Here is a 20048-nt window from a genome sequence, read left to right on the forward strand (position 1 = left end):
TTTAGTGATATTTTCAAGCATTTAGCCTACTCATATTGCATTCATTCATTAAGAACCCCCTTTGAAACAAGCTGAACCCCCTTTGAAACCAGATATTCTAACAACGTTGTCACCGGCAGTATTTCAGATGGAATCGCGATTTAAACAGTACCATCTGCTAACTGAAAATATGCCCCCAAAAAATAGACATTTATTTAGGGGGAAATGGCTAATTCAAAAGAAGTTTGCTGGAAGCGATCATTGTCAGTAACAATGCCAATGTTTGGTCTCAGTCTAGAGCCCTGCGTGGAGAAGCCGACCCTGGTAAATTGTGCTACGAGCAAGCTAGCTGCTGTTGCTAGCCAAACTTCACTGAGGGGATTGTTTGAATGTGCCAGAAATAAAAAATGTTTCTTTGGACGTAAAGCTTAGGCTGTGGCATCGAACACAACGACACACAACACAAGCTTGAGTTTAAATACATTGTTTAATGTGACATTACTTGCTGTACATGCAAGTCTTGAATTGCTTAAATGTATGATGCTGCTATACACCACGGCACGATACAATACTTGCTATGCAACAGTCTTACTAGCACATCTATGCACGTCATATCTATGCATCGTTGCTAACGTGTGCTGACGTTGTGACGTTAGGCTAGCACTGAGTTCCCTTTGGCCACATGAGGCACTTTTTGCCACCAAAACTTAATTCCAGCCTAAACCATGCAACGGTACGTAAATAAAAATACAAGCAACGCAATTGCTACTAAGACGAACCTTTTTACACTGACATTGTCTATGTAGTCCAAATATTGACGGATCCTTAGGGGTGGGAAAGGGAGTCAGGTGGCTGAGCGGTTAGGGAAGCGGGCTAGTAATCTGAAGGTTGCCAGTTCGATTCCCGGCTGTGCAAAATGACGTTGTGTCCTTGGGCAAGGCACTTCACCCTACTTGCCTTGGGGAGAATGTCCCTGTACTTACTGTAAGTCGCTCTGGATAAGAGCGTCTGCTAAATGACTAAATCTAAATCTAAAATAAATAAATAAATAATAATAATATATACGTGAGAGAATAATGGTTGTGCTCGCCGAAGGCTTGAGCACACCCAATTATCTGTCATTTCGGAAGTACTTGTTCAACCTCCACATCTATTCTAGTCAAATTGCCAATGCTGTGGTAGCCTACATTCATGCAAATGATTATGTAGCCTTCATTTGTCTGCTGTTTCCTATGTTATAAAGACTCCCATGCAAGACTGAAGAAGTGTGTCAGCCAAGACAGCCCAACAATGTCCAGAGCCTTCAGCATCTCATGGCAAATCTCATTAATTCGTTGTTCCCTGCCACCACAGAGATTTTTTACTACCTCGGCAACCTGTGCTAGGAAAATATTCAGGGTTTGCCTCCTTCACCGGGGCCATGTTGGTCGGGTACAGGAGCTCCTCAAAGTGCTCTTTCCATGCCCAACGTTATCCCCTGTCCGGGTTCTGCCCCCAGCTGAGCACAGCCTGAGTTAAGCCCTGGTTTCTCTTCCTGAGTTGCTGACAGTTTGCCAGAACTTCCTTGAATCCAAAAGTCGTTCTCCAAGGCATTCCTGAACTCCTCCCACTAACCATGTTTTTCCTTAAGCGTGTTCTTAAATTAGCTCCACGACAGACACCGATTACCTTCTGACCACAGCTCCTGCAAGCCGCCTCTACAACGGCTGCCTTGAACATGGCCCACTTGGATTTCATGTTCCCAACCTCCCCCGTGAAGCATGAATTATTCTGGAAGTGGGAGTTGACAACCTCTCGAATAGGGGCCTCTGACAGACTTTCCCAGGCCACCCTCACTACTCGTTTGGGTTTACCAGGTCTGTCCGGCAGTCTCCCCTGCCATTTTATCTAGGGGTGGGCGGTATGAATGGTATAGAAATATACTGGTATGAATTTGGCCTACGATTTGGATTTTGACTATACTGTGCTAGCCACGGTAGAGTGAACGAATGATACTGTTACAGTCCATGCCTAAGAATTATACAGTGAATTTTTTTAGGCCATACTGCCCAGCCCAAATCTGATCCAACTCACCACCAGGTGGTGATACGTTGCCAGCTCTGCTATTTTCTTTACCCAAGTGTCCAAGACATACGGCCAAAAGTCTGATGAGTTCAGAGTCGGGTTCAGATCCGGTAGGCCGTTCCTCCCAATCACCCCCTCCAGGTTTCTCTGTCATTGCCCATGTGAGGGTTGTAGTTTCCCAACAGAACCATAAGAACCAAAGAGTCCCTAGATGGAACCCCTTCCAGGACGCCACCGAGAGACTCCAAGAAGGCAGAGTACTCTGAACTGCTGTTTGGTACATAAGCACACACAACAGTCAGAGCCTTCCCCCCAGCAACTTGCAGTTGCATAGAGGTAACTGTCTCATTACCTGGGGAGAACTACAACACAGTGGCACTCAGCCGGGGGCTTGTGAGTATCCCCACACCCACCTGCGCCACTCACCCTGAGCAACTCATAACAAAAGAATAAACTAAAAAATAATAATAACTAGAGAGGGTACAATTTCTGGGGAAATTGTAGGGTGTGCTTGCTTGCGTCGGTTGCACAGGGGTCCGTTTTTTAATGACATTTTTACAACTGATATTTCTGCATATTTTATATAAAAATGCATAGGGCCTACTTATTATTTATAAAGATTACATAGATTTAAAAGCATCTTTTTTTTGCTGCTCATTATGAAATTATCTCATGAAATATGATGTCTTCTCATTTCCCCTGCAAGAGGCAGCCTCATAGCTGAATCAACGAATAGATTTGGCAGACCGGTGTAAAATTGACCTAATCTCTATGATTTAAACGTCCTTTTAAGTTTTCCCTTCTCGTGATATTTTCAGGCATTTAGCCTACTCATATTGCATTCATTCATTAATAAAGAACCCCCTTTGAAGATTATTCTACGACGTTACCGGCAGTAGAAGATGGAATCGCGATTCAAACATTACCATCTGCTAACTGAAAAAATGCCCCCAAAAACGTAAATAAACTTGACATTTATTTAGTGGAAAATCGCTCATTCATAAAAAGCTCACTGGTAGCGATCATTGTCAGTAACAACGCAAAATGCAATATAGCCCTGTGTGGAGAAGCTGCCCCGGTAAATTCAACTACAGTACACTAGACTACTGCTGTGTTCGTCTTGATAGCGATTGCGTTGGTTGAATTCGATTGAACGTTCCGTTGTACGGTTTAGGCTGAAATTAATTATTTTCATGAACAGATTGACAACGTTTAGGCTGTGGCAATGAAGTTCAGGTTAGTAGTCAGATAGTTTCACCTATTGAAAGACTTTTGATTTAAGTAAGGGGAGTGCCGAACATGTTCTGTCGCCGTTTGACTTCCTAAACAGCTGTGTAGATGTTTTTGTAGTGTGTCTCGCGTAAGCTACAGCGTTGCAGTGAGCAACACTGGTTTGAAACCACAGGTAATGATAATTTCACCAACAAATCGTTTACTTGTAATGTAATGTCATAATAAATCCTACAACGAAAATGTATTTGTGAGGAATGTTTATTTTAACGATTGAAAACAGATGCATCATAGACCACTGTAGTAGCTATGTGTTGCCCGGGCAACAGAGGCTAATGTCATGTTAATGCTTCAGTGAAATAGTAGACAACTAGTAGCTACCGTTTCCGAAAGTAGATGTGGGCCTACTTCCTTAATAATATCAGCTAATATTGTACATTACATTTCACAATTGTGTTTCACATCACAAAATAAAATGAGTAAATAGTTATCACCCTGGCCTCTTTGCTTGTGGAGTTTCTGCAGCTGCCTTGCAGTAAAGCTATAGTTAGCCTAGCTATCCCCCAAGTTAACAGATGCGAAAGGAATGTTCTGCTACAGGTAGTCACGCGTGTTTTCGTGACGTTAGTAACGTCAGTGACTGTGGCTAGCAAATTAGCCACCGTTAGCTTCACTTTTCGCCACAAAAACTTAACTTCAGCCTAAACCATGCAACGGAAAGTAAATAAAAATACAAGCAACTCAATCGCTACCAAGACGAAACTTTTGACACCTAGGTTGTCTATGTAGGCCAAATATTGACAAAGATTTAGGGGGGCAAAAATAAATAATAATAAATATATATGTGAGAGAACAAATGTTGTGCTCTCGCCGAAGGCTTGAGCACACCCAATAAAGTCCAACTCCTCTCCAGGAGTTTGGTTCCAGAACCCATGCTATGCGTTGAGCTGAACTATATCTAGTTGATACTACTCCACCTCCTGCACTAGCTCTGGCTCCTTCCTTGCCAGAGAAGTGACATTCCACATCCCTAGGACCAGTCTGCAATGCTGGGGGTCAGCACGCCCAGGTTCCCGGCTTTGCCTGTCGCCCGGCTTGCAAAGCACCCAACCCCAATGCCTGTCCTTGTGGATGGTGGGCCCACAGGGTGACAGCTCCATATAGCTCCTTCGGGGCTGTGCCTGGCGTAGCCCCGTGGGTCAAGGCTCGGCCACCAGACCCTAGCCAGTGAGCTCCTCTTCTAGGTCAGGCTCCAGGAGGGTGCCCCGGTTTCCCTTTTCCATGCGAGGTGCTGTAGCTACTTCTTTGCCAATTCATATGGCGTCTTGTGAATCACTCTTTGTCTGGCCCCTCCATCGGGACTAATTTGCCTTAGGACATCCCACCGGGGGCTATTTCCCCAGACAACACAGCAGGAACATGCCTGCTTTCAATGAGATAGTAATTGACCACATGGCTGCTTTGAAAGAATGACAAGCTAAATTGCTATATAAGTGAGTCATGTAATTGAAAAAGTTAATCATGTGATTGCACTTATTTTACTATATTCATTGCACATTATCATTTAAAATACTGCTCCACTGCTGTTTATTCTTGATAAAAATACATTCTGAATGTGACAACTGAATTAGATGATTGTGAGAGTCAGTTTATTTTCATTTATACAAATACTATTTGTATTATTAGTACTATTAGCAATACTTGTTGCTAGCAGTTAATTTACCCACTGATCGAGAAACCGTATCCTTTTCCATCAACGCCCTCCATGAGATTTATCAGGAGCCGCCACTGGTTATCAGTGACAAATAGTATAAAGTTTCTATCTGCTGTGACAGTGAAAATGCTGTCACGTCAACAACCCATCCATATCTTCATGAAGAAATGCTTACTGTTCATTTTCACCCTCTTAATTATTCTGTCCTAATTCTCCATTTGATATGTATTTTCACTGTGCTATATAATGTTGAGCTTTCCTTACTGTGTGTGTGAGTTTGTGTGTGTGAGTGCATCCTGGACAAATCTGAGTAGCAAAGTCAGTATGTGTGTATCATGGCTAAAATACTTACTGTCCCACTATCAATATTATGCCATTGGCACATTTTAAAAAGCATTATATTATTTATTTGTTCAAATTAGGTCGAAAATAACAAATACCATTGGTCTGATGTTTAAAAAATGTCTTATCATACATTGTGTTGTTATGCTTACAACAAAAAATTGACTTGTATCTCTAATTTTTCAGGGAATATCAACCTTACAACAATTTGATGGGGAAAACTAGAAGAGTCCCTTTAAGATGACACGCACAGACCCACCTGACATACTGGTATCAACTGTGTATCAAGATATAAAAGTTAATCTAATTTCTTCGCACTCAAAAGCCTCTCCTCTCTCTAAACAATGTGATTCCCCAAACCACAACACACTGGAGGACAATCAGGATAACGTCAACAAGAGGCACTGTCGTACCTTTGACTACAAGTCACTGGAGTACCCCAAATCCACCAAATCTTCAATGGAATACCCATACAGGAAGGCTGACAGGCATGCAGCCCATCCAGATGTTGCCTGGAATGCATTGGGCCGCCAGCAGGTATACCGCTTTTCTGCACCAGACATTTTCAGCCATAGACTCACCCCTCAACCACTAACCACAGAGATGGCACGAGAAGAGGTTGTACCTGAGCAAAAGAGAAGGGCCAGATCAAAAAGTGCCACCCGAGTTCAGACCAACCTCACGCCTCTCTCTTTTGAAGGCTCCCCATCCATGGGAAGAAGAGGCAGGGAGGCCCAACGGGCTCCACGGAACCCTAACTGGAGACCTGAGGTATCACCACGTAGGGAGTCCTCCTACGCAGCAACCAGGGCTCTCATGCATGAGGTGCATCCCATAAAGCTGCAGCCCCAGAGGGCCGATGTAAGCCACTATTCGCCTTTCTATGTTGCAGACAATGCAGAAGAGGGAGGGCCAGACAAGCCAGCAACAAGCCCTCATGTCAGGTGTCGGGTAGACATCAAACCGGACATGGCCATCCTGAAACATTCTGGACGAAAACCTGTGACTGCCAGAGTTGACATACCCTGGCAGAGGTACCATAGTACCGGAAGTAGAAGTTTGACAGTGCCTCGCCATTTCTCCACGTCAAGGACACCAACTCCCACTGACTCATTCAGTGGAGAGTACAGGCAAGCATACCAGTATTCCCACAGCATGCCAAATAGTTACATTCAGCCAATGGAGATCCCTCTGCAAAGAATGCCTTCGTCTGGTGATTATCATGGTAGGGAACGCAGGGCACATTCCAGCCCCAATGTGCCAACCAAGTTCTTTTATGCAGATGACCCAGGAAGGTATGTGGCCATTGCCCCTACTAAGCCAAGGACTTACTATCAGGAGGAATGCTACGACATACATAGTCAAAATCCTACTCCCAAAGTGCAGTATGTCCAGGATCCAAGGACTCGAATGGTGCACACTGTACCTACCCGATCATATTTTTCTGAATTAGAGCCTTATCCATACCAAGTGCAAGCTGCATATTCAAAGGCATATACAGCAAGTGAGCCAGGGACATATATTATCCAGACACCACCAACAAGAACATTATTTGGGGAAGATCCAAGGACTTATCAAATTCAAACAGGGCCACCAAGAATTTTCTATGCGAATGGCATGTATACAACCCCACCAGAGCATCACATTCCGGCAAGGGCATATTACACAGAGCATCATAAACGTGCACAAGTTGTTCAGCAACAACCAGACGACTGGTATGGCTCGGATGCATCTGGTTATTCCACCCATCCAGCATCATATGTCTCCCAGGTCACTCCAACCAGAGTTAGGCAAGAGACAATGCCAACACCTTGGTATGCTAATCCATGCATGGAGCCACCACGAATTGGTACTGACGGAAGACCGTACTCAAGGTCTTGGGACAATATTCTCAACTCTCGAGTGGAGAGGGAGCAGCCCTTGCCTGTTCAGAGAGGTCGAAGTTATGAAAACCTTCTTGCTCAAGAGAAGCGAAATTCTGCCATGGATGATAAACCACAGCCGGTGGTTGTTAATCTTTCAACTTCACCAAGACGTTACGCAGCTTTATCCTTGTCTGACAATTCTTTAATTGATAAGAGTCCAACTGAAACAGCAAAGAGCACAGCCAGCAAACTTTGGTTTGTCACTCCTGAGATCACCATAACTGATAATGACATTAGACCAGGCAACCTCAGAAAGTCTGAAGGACGATCTGCTAGTTGGGATGTGCTGGACTCAAGAACTGCTGTGTCTCAAGAAGCTACTCAGCTAGAAACAATGTCCTGCTCTGTGGACTCCACCAAAGAAAAGACACACAACAGCGCCTCACTCCAGCAAAGCCTGGAGCAACTCGATGAGCTACTCGCAGACCTTGTTACTGACTACAAGCCTCCCACTCGGAGAGCAAGTGAAGACCTTCTAGACCAACTCAAGAAATTGATTGATGAAGAAGAGGCAGCATCTCTTTCCAGAAAGGGCTCAAAGGCAGGGTCAGAAGAACCAGGACCACTAGACAAGCAGCCCACCTCTATACGAATTAATCCTGATGCACTTCGAGACATAGACGGTGGCAGCGATGCCATGAGGAGTGCAGATGAATGTTCTCCAGATCAGAGTCCGGATGAGGATGACACCATGATGTGTTCAAACAACAAATGCAGAAGGACAGAGACCTTATTCAATGCTTGTCTCTACTTCAAATCCTGTCACAGCTGCTATACCTACTATTGCTCACGCAATTGTCGCAGGGAAGATTGGGACATTCATAAAGAAAGTTGTCTGTACGGACGAATCGGCAGTGTGTGCCGTCACATCATTAAGCACTGCCGCGAGACTGTCGAGGTGCACAAAGCCTTCTCCCGCATTGCCAAAGTGGGCTTTCTTTCCAGAGGAAGAGGAGTCCTTTTCTTGGGTTTTCCAAACCCAGGGTCATCCAGTAACTTCCTGCAACATGGCCTAGAAAGTCTCTTAATGTCCCCTACTTACTTGTCCCTTCGAGAACTGGACAGCTTCAAGGACAACCTGGGGGAGTATTGCAAGGAGCTCCAAGAGGCTGGCACAGAGTACGACCCAAATGAATGTTTCCTTTTGAATGTATCCATTGCAGTCGGTGACCAGTTGCCTGATGGACCATCGCCAAGGAACCAAGCCCCAACCGTCAGAAAATATGCCAAGGTGGCTCTGGCATCCTTTAGCCCAGAGAGGAAGGTTCACAAGAAAGAAAGTGACATGGAAACATTGATCCTTACACCACCACCTGGCACAGCTGATATTGACAAAGAGGGAGAAGAGGGCAGGAAGGCCAGAGAAATCTGCTTTATCAACATCCAACGGGAGCTAAGAATCCGAGGTGTTTTCTTACGCCACGAATATCCACAGGTCTATCAGCAGCTTTGCGAGTTTGTGGAAAGCAACAGAAGGTTCACTCCTACAACCATTTATCCTATTGACAAGAGGACAGGTAAGCAGTTCATGTGCATGATCATGGCTGCCTCTGAGCCTAGAACACTCGACTGGGTAGGCACCCCCCATCTTCTTGATGACATTATTTAAGTGCACCTTTTGTTGTAAATATATATGTATAGAAATACATATATATTGTTATATATATACATATCTATATATCAAGCCTATTTATTATAAATGTTTGTAGATATGTATTTTATTATTGAAGAAACTCATGTTTATGATGCCAGTATTATTTATTATCAGAATATTGGACACATGCAAAATGAGTAGTACATACTTTTAAAAAGGAATACGCCATTTAATTACTTTTTCACTACATGAATGAGAGGCCAAGTCATTCCCAAACTCTGCATTAATCATGTTGGGGTTTTGCCCATAATTTTTCCATTTTGATTTAATAAGAACTATAAATCATTATTTTATCCATTCTTGAAATTATTGGAATGGTAGTCCTTTCCTGTGATGAAAAAACTAAGTGACTTTTGCATAATGGATCACTCATGGTATGGCTATTGGTATATTATTTTCTTAGCTACACAAACACTTTCTATGCAAAATATGGGTTAACTGATCACATTCCTTTTGCTGTTGACAACCATAACATTAAGAATTGTACGGTTTTTATGACATTATATTATTATGACATACCACAGGACAAAGCTACTCCCCTGAAAATTACATTTTTGTTTGAAATTAAAATGAGATTGGAATGATCGGGATAATGTGTTCCTCAAAATGAGTAAAAAACGGAAAGTTGTGCTACTCTTATCCTTTTAAAGGGTAGCTGCACTATCACTGCATACTGTAGATGGTAGTGTTGTAAATTAACTTATTCCTTTAAGTGATTTTACTGATGTGACTTTCAACTTGAAGTTTAATTCAGTGGTGCTTTAATGTTTTCTTGGTAGAATTACTGGAGCAATATTTGACAAAAACGTGTAGATTAATGATGGGTCGGTTGTCTGCCACACACATTAGGTGTTCGCTTATACTGTTAAATTTGAAACACTGTGAATAGAAAAAAGTTTAATGTTCATCCACTTTAGACAAAATGGTTAGTGCACTACTGATAAATCATGCAATTTCCTTTAAGCTAGTTATCAGTTATTATAATAGCTATACTTTCTCTTAAGTACAATATATAAACTCGTAAGTGAGATTTGCAGGTACAGTTTTTGTCCTTAAAAAAGGTGAGCCAAATCTGGCAAGTTTAGCTGTATGGTATGTAAAGTTTAAAATGCTTGAAGATGATGTTAGTTGTGTATTTGTGCCACACTAGTTCTATTATGTTTGTAATTTTTGGGGGGAGAGAAAACATGAAACCTAAGAAAGGTTATATTGCCTCATGTTTGATATGTTATTTAGCCTCATTGGAAAATATGTTTGGTACACAGCTACACTTTGTCAACCGCTAACAAGCTAACCGTAGCTTATTGTCAAGCTTTTTGTTTTTGGATTGACATAAATAGAGTATGCATCATTTATCAACACTTCCTAAAGACAAACTACTGTTGAGCCTGTAGCACAGATATATTTATGTTATACTTTTTGGCTGACTAAATGTACAAATGCAAGAAGAAACTTACTGCACGTAATTCTATTTTTATTCTCAGATTTTATCATAGCATTGATAATAACCTGCTCGATAATGTAATTTTTTATAGTTGTAAACAATGCTATACAGGATATTTTCATTGTCAGCCATTCAAGTGAAAATGTGAGAATGAAGAAAATGAGAAGACCTCAAATTAAAATGTCTAGAAAAGGTTATTGTATTTTTTCTACCTTTCTTCATATGTGTCTGATTGTGTGCTATTTATAATATATATGTAATAAATGACATGGGAACACTGGGAACAAATTTCTGACTGTTTTTAGGTGGAGACATAACCACAAAAGCTCTTGTGCCAATCAGTCACTCCAATTGCAGTTTGTGTGTCCATGTTCATGCATGACTTGTACTGTGTGTGTACCCAAAGACAAGTTTATGGTTTATCTTCACAGTAGAATAAAATAAAAACATATTTTAGCTAAGTGCTGAGAACAGCCAGGATCGAATAAGGAAATAAATGATCCAGGGTAGTAAATTCCACAAAAATAATCTTTTCAACCAAAGCTGATCCAATAAACCAGCTTATGCACTGTTTGGGCGACATTACAGTAATAAAGAACCCCTTTTGAAACAAGCTGATTCAAACAACGTTGTCGCAGTATTTTAGCTAGAATCGTGATTCAAACAGTACCATATGCAAACTGAACATGTGCCCCCAAAAACGTAAATAAGCTTGAAATTAATTTTTACTGTCCCTGTCAGAAGATGACCGGCTCTCCGTACTGTAAGTTGGAAAACTGTGCGCTTGTAGTATCCACTCCAATCGTTCGGATATTTAATGCCATTGATTGATTTACAGGACTTATGATCATCATTTGATACCCTTTTCGTGATTTATGCTTTAATAATCGACCAGTCCCACCACGATACTAGCTCAACAGCGCAAATACAGAGAAAACAAAGCTGAAGTATTAGCTAACTGGTTGGTAGCTAGTACAGTAGCTGGCTAACACAGCTGGTACATTGTGTGCTTTGGAACTGGATTATCAGCTACAGAACAGAATAGCACCACCTAGCAGGCATAATGTACCATTTTCCTCACCTGGAGAAGCCGGCTGTGCTCCGTTTTGCTCTTCCTCCTTAAGACAGAGTATTGGGATTTGGCCTTTAGACCTCACCCCTGGACCTCACAGCCTGGAAACACATCTAGCTACATGTTATCACCCTGGCCTTTGCCTGTGGCGTTCTGCAGCTGTCTAGCAGTTTAGGTAGCTAGCTATTTCTGACGTCCTCACTGTGGCTAGTTAGCTACCATTAGCTTCACTTATGCCTAAACCGTGAAACGGAACGTTGGTGGAGATACAAGCAACTCAATCGGGACCAAGACAAACATTTTGACACCAACATTGTCTATCTAGTGCAAAAATGGACAGAGTCTTAAGTGTGGGAAAATAATAATAGAAATAAATATATATGAGAGAAAATATAGGTAATGCCTATATAGTGGGGGGTCAGATGGCTGAGTGGTTAGGGAGTTGGGCTATTAATCAGAAGGTTGTTGGTTCGATTCCCGGCCTTGCAAAATGACGTTGTGTCCTTGGGCAAGGCACTTCATCCTACTTGCCTCGGGGAGAATGTCCCTGTACTTACTGTAAGTCGCTCTGGATAAGAGCGTCTGCTAAATGTAAATGTAAATATAGTAGACTACAACCTATATTGTGGGTGGTGCTACAATATTGGTTAAGGTCCTATAACCTATAAGTGGGAGTGGGGGCTGGTGTTTCAGATTGGTTGGTAGGTGGCATTTAACTGTATAACTGAGACAGCTATAAACCTCAGAAAGCGGCAGAAATCCTCCCTCCATATGCCTGTGCCTCGTCCATTAATTTTATATAGCGGGACAAGGTATCCCTTAGTTAGGCTACTTCTCAGCGTGAGAAATACAAGGTGTGGCGTGTGAGATCCGTATTTACTGACTTATGCACAAGCCATTCTACAACTTCTCTCGTTTCAGTTTTAGCTTTTGCTTCTCTCGCTGTCTTTCTCCTAACATGCATTCTAAACTTAGTTTTGATTGTCTGAGTTTCATAAAGTGATTTAAATAACGCACATGATTGGATAACAAATCGTAGAATGGAGCGCTGTCTGGGACTTTCCCAGCTGTGCTGAGCATGCAGCGCAGTAGGCCTATGCGTTAATAACGTTTGGAAAATAGCATTAAGTCCATGCTAAATTTAATAACTTTTTCAAAATGGAAAAAAAAATCTAAAACTGATAATTCTAATAATGCCTGTCTTACTTCCACACCATTTACTTTTTAAATGTAGCCTAATTAAAATTATGAATTGATGTCTCATAGGGTCTTCGGTCTCGGCCTCCAGAGCCACCGCAATCTCATCTGATGCATCTGTGGGGGACGATAAAGTTCATTTTAAGAGTGTCTAATTATTGTTTTATGTTAATAAATTGTTGGCATAACTTACCTATGGGCTTTTCTGATAATGACTATGGGCATTCGATAGGCTTCTTAGCAAACAAAATTTCGGCCAAATGGTTACCCATGCTGTGGGTGCAACTGTTTGCTAATTTAACTCTCCATCACATTGTCTACAGCCCCACACTGTACAGTTTTTCTCAATTGTTTACACACAAATACTGGTACTTGAGACACAATGACCACAACATGTAACTCATGCACCAACCCCATGAACCAATTGTGCTAAACTACAAGCACAATTCCTGCTTTACACTCAAATTGCAGTTCTAACACACACTTTTTTCAAAACACTACACACAATTCTCTGCATTTGGCACAATTTTCATGAAGAAAATCTTTTGTTTTCACAAAGAACACACTGCCATTCAAATACGCACACTGACTCATCGCATGGACAAACACCTGTCACACAGTTTTACAATTAGCAATCAGAGCTTTAGAATAAAAGGGCAACAGGTGACCTTTTCTGTTTTTGAGCAATGGATGCCAACATTGGAAACAGAGGCAGAGGAGTGAGAGTAAGAGGAGGAGGACAGGGACGACGAGGATGAGGAAGGCCAAGGACCATAATCTCTGATGAGATCCGAGCCGCTTTGGTTGACCATGTAGTCAACCATGGTCTAACAATGATGGAGGCTGGGCAAAGAGTACAGCCACATTTGAGCAGGCACACTGTAGCATCCATCATCGGGACTTTCCGAAATGAGAATAGGTAAGAAATCTACTCTCACTACAAAATTGCAGTAGGCCTACTGCATATCAATACAGTACTCAATGAGTACAGTAGTACAGTATTGCCTATGGACTGTTCTGTAGGACTGTAAAAATAAAATATGTTTCAAGTATTTGGAAAATGTATTCCTACTTTGTATTCCTACACAGTATTTACAGTATTTTACTATATGTTTGGCAGAACTGAAAGATTACCAACACAAGGTGGTCGGGAACGTCTTCCGTCTCCTGAACAGGAAACTGAAATCATGAACATGGTCCTAGAAAATAACGCCATAACATTACGGCAAATACAAAAAATAATAATAATAATGTAACTGTATACACTATACAGTAAATTATTCTGTTGTTTTGTATGTAAACCACTGTATGTGCAACTTTGTGTTGGTTGGGATGTACACTGTGTAAAAAAATTTCTGGGAAAAATACGTAAAATATATGTGTTACCGTGTATTTCTGTGTTCTGAGTATAAAAACAATATTCTCAAATATTTTACAACACACTTATGTATGTACTGTCTGTAGTAAATGTAACACTGAACAAAAAAAAGGCCTAACTCACTATGATGAATGAAGAAGAAGTGTTTTCCATTCATCATAGTGTTTTACATTGAGCACATCAGTGTTCAAATGGTTCTTATAAATGTCTATTCATATGATGGTTTGTGTTTGTCATTTGAAAACAAAATACAATTTTGAGATTAAATAACATTGTTTTGAATGCTAAGTTTAATTTTGCAGGAGAAGTGAGAGGTTTTGCCCATTGTGTGTGTGTTTTTTTGATTTGTGTGTAGAGTTCTGAGAGTATGAGGTATGCATTCAGAAAATGTGTGTAACCAATCGAGAAAAACTGTAATGAAATGTCATATGAGTAAATACTTAAAAGCCATATGGCAGGTTAAACACTACTGTTGATTAATGGGTAGGGGATAGTGGGGTGATTTGGGGGGGGGGGGGGATTTGTGCCACCCCCTGTTTCTAGGGAACCATAGAAGAAATTGGTCAAGTGACCACACATTTTTGAAGAGTCAGCCATTTTACTTATCCTGCAAAGAAGAGAGCCTCATTGCATGAGAGGTAACCATATTTAAGTTCAAAAAACTGTTTTTTGCCTTCCAAAGTACATTTTCTATGATCAAGGCTTTTTGATTGTTGTGTCTGAACAGTTATAGACAAGTTTGAAAACATTTCACACATGTTTTAGTGCTTTGGTAAGCTATACAATGAGTCGATATAGCTAGCATGATTTTAGCTCAAAACTGCTGGATGATGCATTTTTTCCAAAAACGTGGGATTGGGGAGATTTGTGCCAAAGGGCCTGGGGTCAGTTGTGCCACTTATGAATATTTTAAACATATTATTTTATTGTAATTGTACATTGTATTCTTACATTTTATCACTAAAACTATGTGACATTCTTAATTTTATACAGAAAATAGAAATAGACCATCATGCTACGGAGTTATAACAGGAAGACAGGCAGGGCTTCCACTCCTCTAGACATGGACAAAGCAGTGGAAGAGGTGGAGAAGGGGAAGTCCATTCGTCAGGTGGCGAGGCAGATGAACATATGCAGGATGTAATTAAAACGATACATGGAGAAGAAAAAGATAGATGGAAAAGAAATAAGGCCAGGATATAAAATAACTGGACTTGCCAATCAAGTCTTTGATGTGCTCATGTGGCGTAATAGACTTGTAGAAAATCCTTTGATGTTGTAAAATAACTTGAAATAAACCTTAAATGAGTATTTTTATTATTGAATTTGTCTAGCTTTTATATAGCATCACAGTTTCTGACATGAAAATATACTGTTTTACTTAAATAATCAATGGCACAAATTACCCCAATGTATTCTCTCTAAAGGCACAACTTACCCCACACCGGGGGCAAGTTGTGCCACGAGACCACTTTTTTTCAGAAAGCTATATTTCTTAAATACTATATTTCATATCCAAAGTGATTGTTCCCAGGGTTGCACCACATCCTGAAATATATGTATATATTTTAGTTGGAAGCATTACTGTTATGGCCCCGCTTTAAAGTCACTTTAAGTAAAAACTGGCACACCTCACCCCACTCTCCCCTACATGAAGCACTCAAGATATGTATATAATTTAAAATATCTCCAAATCGTGTCTCCAAATGGTGTTAAAGAAATTTTTTTGTCGTTTTTGGTGTTAACATTAGCATATTAGCGCAATTCGCCAATGACGTCACGTTGGGGAGTCGTGGAGGAGAGTAGCCTCAGCCTAATACTAGAACTATGGCGACTGACTAGGATGGCCAACCTGGTGGCCAACTACAAGATACGTCTGATCTCTGTGATTGCCAACAAGGGTTTTGCCACCAAATACCAAGTCATGTTTTGCAGAGGGGTCAAATACATATATCACTCATTAAAATGCAAATCAATTTATAACAATTTTGACATGTGTTTTTTGGGACTTTTGTTATTCAGTCTCTCACCGTTCAAATGAACCTACCATTAAAATTATAGATTGATCATTTCTTTGTCAGTGGAAAACGTACAAAATCAGCACTGTAGGCTCGCCATTCCCTCTTGTACTATGAGAAATGAAGAGAACCCTGTTTCATTCTACACTTCACTCTTAGTATTTTGAAGTCTAAATGAGCAACAACAAATGTATGCTTTTTAATCTATGCAATCTTCATAAATAATAAGTATGCCTACTTGTTTAAAATATACTGAAATATCAGTTGTAAAATTTTAAGTACACTCATGAAAATTCTCAGAATGTTTTTATGTTTAATATTAGTTGGAGGTGATCGGCCCAAAAAATGGCCCAGCTGCAACCAACTTAAGCACACCTCAAAATTTCTCCAGAAATTGTACACTCTCTAGTTGGTAATGGTTTGGACCTTTGGGTGGAGAAAATGTTAGTCGAAGGATGCCTTTGAATTCTAATTGTGCACCCCTGTTCTAGACCTTTATTGCTAGCTCGTCCCGCACTCTACGCAACACCACACCGATATTCTCTAGAGACTGAACAAAAGTGGATGACTCAAATTAATGTGGTATGGATATTTATTTGGACATCTTGGCTGAGTGCAAGCTGATGAGAGCATTAGTTCTTTCTTGTTAGTCCATGAAATAAAGGGAACCGCAGGGTCATTCTGACTAGTCTCCTACCATGACAATGGGGTCGGTTGTGTAAGTGTGTTAATGGGGTCTCCATGCAGAATAAGGTCATGATGGAATGCTTAGGGGATCTGGGGCAGAAAAACAAAAGCAAGCCAGCACGTTTCTTATTGGCTGTGCTTCTAACTGGTACAGAGAAGTTCCATTCAATGCCTATGATAGTCATACAGTAGCATTGAAAGGGCCCATACCTTTGATTCCACATTCCTCCAAAGGCGGTGTCCTATTACTGTTGCCTATCATATTAAAAGTTTCACCCTCAAACAGGAAAGTTATTCCTCATTTACATATATAAATGAACAATATCTTACAATATACAATACCTTTTTAAATAAGAAGTGTTATGTAATATGAGGCTTCCTCTTTAAATAGAAATGCTGGTGAACTGTAACTAATCATTCACCAGTTTACCAACCACTCCTGATGGAAATGTTATCCAGATTTGAGAAAAAGCAAAAACCTGTTTTAACACTTGCTAAATGTTTACATACTCTAGAGGGTGCCAGAAACAAATATTTAGAGGGTGTTGCCTAATTGGAAGAGGTAAAAAAGTGCTCTTTGGATGTCTGTGTCCTGAGAAAGTTGAGGGAGAGGGTGTAGTCTCAGTCATACAGAGTAGCATTTGTATATCTTAATACGGTACCATGATTAGAATATGAAAGCTTGACATCAAGTTACTGTGAAGAATAATTGATCGTTTTTCTATGCCGCTCTAATATTATCTTGAAAAGAGCGTTGTCAGTTTAGGAATTAGCAGCATAAGAGAATATTAACTAAAAGTAGAATCTCACATACTTGCAGTTGCCAAATTAAGCTTTTTCATTAGTCTCAACGTTAAGCTTGCCTCCCCGTCTTATAAAGTAGTCTCATTACAGGTCCATGAAACAAAACAAATACATCGAACACAAAAACAAACAATAATCCAACCACATTTGAGTCCCACGGTTTATGCCCCTCTTTTATGATGACATTTCCACTCTGTAAACCCTAGAACCTAAAATGTGGTATAAATGCCTTATTTCAACACAAAACAACGTCACTGTCCACAGGTCCAATAGACTTTGGAAGGACTGTGGATTTGTATACAGTGGGATACATATCTCACTATAGGGTGATTATGATTCAATATTGCAGCAATATTAACAAAGATGTATAATGACAAATTGTGTACACAATTCATGTGTCTTTAACTTAATTTCCCTCTCCCTTAGGAACAGGAAATGGAAGTACTACCATGTTAAATTTCACATTGATATCTCAAATGATGACAACAATAAACCCATGTTAAAATAATGCTATTATCTCATCTTTTGACCAGTCAATACAGAGACAATGAATGATACTCATTCAAGGGTGATAAAACAAGTTATGTTACTATTACGGTGTAGTACAGAGTGTACCCAAACGCAGCACAGATACAATGAGTTGATTTATTGGGGTGTAGTCTTTAGTTGTAGTCTTGCGTTGTGAACCAGTGGGTCGGCAGGCAAACAGGTACTGGGTACACGGATGACAATCCTGGGCACAAAGAAAACAGGTTTTATAGAAGGCAAGTAAATCAAGCAATGCTTGAGGGTCAAAAGGGCATACTACCACAGTAGCTGTGACAACGATCTGACCAGGAGTGGTTGGAAAGCCAAGTTGAATTATTGCAGGATGATGAGGTAATGGGCAGCAGGTGTGGAGGGTCTAGGTAGGATGACACAGGAGAACCAGCAGGGGGTGTAAAAGGGACAGGGACCGGGCCGTGGCTGTGGCAGTTACAGAATGGTTGAACCATGACATTGCCACTCACGCTAACAGAAGCTCTTACTTTGAAATTATGGATCTTGTGAACTGATGCACACATTTCTTCAGGTCTTACAGCTCTTACTGCATGAGCTAACCAAATACTCATGTATGTATTGCAAAACAGAGAGCACCAAAAAATGCAATGCAAAACAATGACCATGTTTTGATACTATGCATTATGGAGTATGTGAAGATGATATCAGACATTGTGTACTGTGGGGCTCAAATGCAAATTTCACAAATCAAAATTCTTCCTCAATGGAAGGAAAGGTCCACGGACATCCCCATGTGGCCCTGGTGGCTCTCTAGCATGATGAAAAAAGAAACAGGGCGTGTTAATCAAACAATGCAACTCTCACCACGGTTTCCCTCTCATGTGCTCCCCTGCCCTGGCCAGATTTTATGCCGCGACTCACCCTGATTGGCTGATGAGGCGCAGCTGTGGTCCTTATTAGCCGGCCAGGTAGCGAGAACCTCCCCTGCATCACCTGGCCCCGAGCTCCAGGGTTGCCACAGTACATTGTTACACATACAATAACACACACTAATGTTGAAAAAAGTCAGTTGACTGTTGTTACCAAAACAAGATCAATGTTAACATTCACACCCCTGGAAAGAACAACCCCCTCCATACCAAGTTTTACAAGTGTAATAATTTGTCCCACTAAACTCTAATGAAGTGTAACTACAGAGCAGTTCCTTATGTAACCACAATGTTGTCACTATAGGTTTTGCTATGTAGTCAATGCACCCTTAATGTAGAATGTTGCCAGACTTTTTAAAGACCAATTTTCAAGTCATTTATCCAGACCATGTTCAAAAGAAAGAACAAATTACAAGTGTACAATAACACAAATATTGTGCATTGTAGAATTCTGAGGCTGGTGAAGATGGAATCCTCAAAACTATGCTACAATAATGACATTATACTGTAGGCTTACCAAACACTCATGCTGTGAGTATATTATACATAAAACAATGTTACGTTTCTAAAAATGAAACAAATCTAAGTTTGTTTTCCTCCCTAAAACGGTACCTCAGGCTCCTACAGTAGCTAGGTAATTTATTAAACCCAAAGAGAAATTGCAGAAATTAATGTTAGTGGTATCATGGTCCAGGGACATTTTATTTTATGCGTTTGTTTTATGCGTACCACATGCATGCCAATACAATATAGCAACAAACTCTGTGTCAGCACCAGCATAGCAACGGACACATTGTGCCATTCAAAGGCAATTATTATATATAACCTAGATGCTATGTTGCACCCAGACACTATCTGGCACTAGCTACATCCCCATCCTAAGAAGGAATACTAAAGTAATTTTTTGGGGGGTCTTCATAATTTAACCTCATCTGGTCAATGAAGCATGTTTGTGTGTGACATAGAAGCCATTTGTATATTAGCATGATATACGTTTTAGAGCAGCAGATGTCCAGGGTTTTCATCTGGTCCCTCTCTCTCCTTCCTATTGTTGCCAAGTAAGTCCCTCCACCACTCTACCCAACCTAAATGCCCGACCCCCTTTGTCCT

At 40.7% G+C, this 20048-nt stretch overlaps 2 protein-coding genes across 2 annotated transcripts in view; one reads left to right on the forward strand and one right to left on the reverse strand.

Annotated features, from left to right (window-relative positions):
- marveld2a (MARVEL domain containing 2a) overlaps window positions 1-20048 on the reverse strand; it is a 134648-nt gene that overhangs the window by 28712 nt on the left and 85888 nt on the right. The window lies entirely within an intron of this gene.
- On the forward strand, window positions 5570-8863 carry ajm1 (apical junction component 1 homolog). The gene has a single exon (XM_067258595.1). The coding sequence runs from the start codon at window positions 5570-5572 to the stop codon at window positions 8861-8863; it is 3294 nt and encodes a 1097-aa protein (XP_067114696.1).

Source organism: Osmerus mordax, chromosome 20 (genome assembly GCF_038355195.1).
Source record: "Osmerus mordax isolate fOsmMor3 chromosome 20, fOsmMor3.pri, whole genome shotgun sequence".
Classification (NCBI taxonomy): domain Eukaryota; kingdom Metazoa; phylum Chordata; class Actinopteri; order Osmeriformes; family Osmeridae; genus Osmerus; species Osmerus mordax.

Coding starts and splice junctions, on each gene's coding strand:
- ajm1 (XM_067258595.1), top strand. CDS start 5,570: ATGACACGCACAGACCCACCTGACATACTGGTATCAACTGTGTATCAA.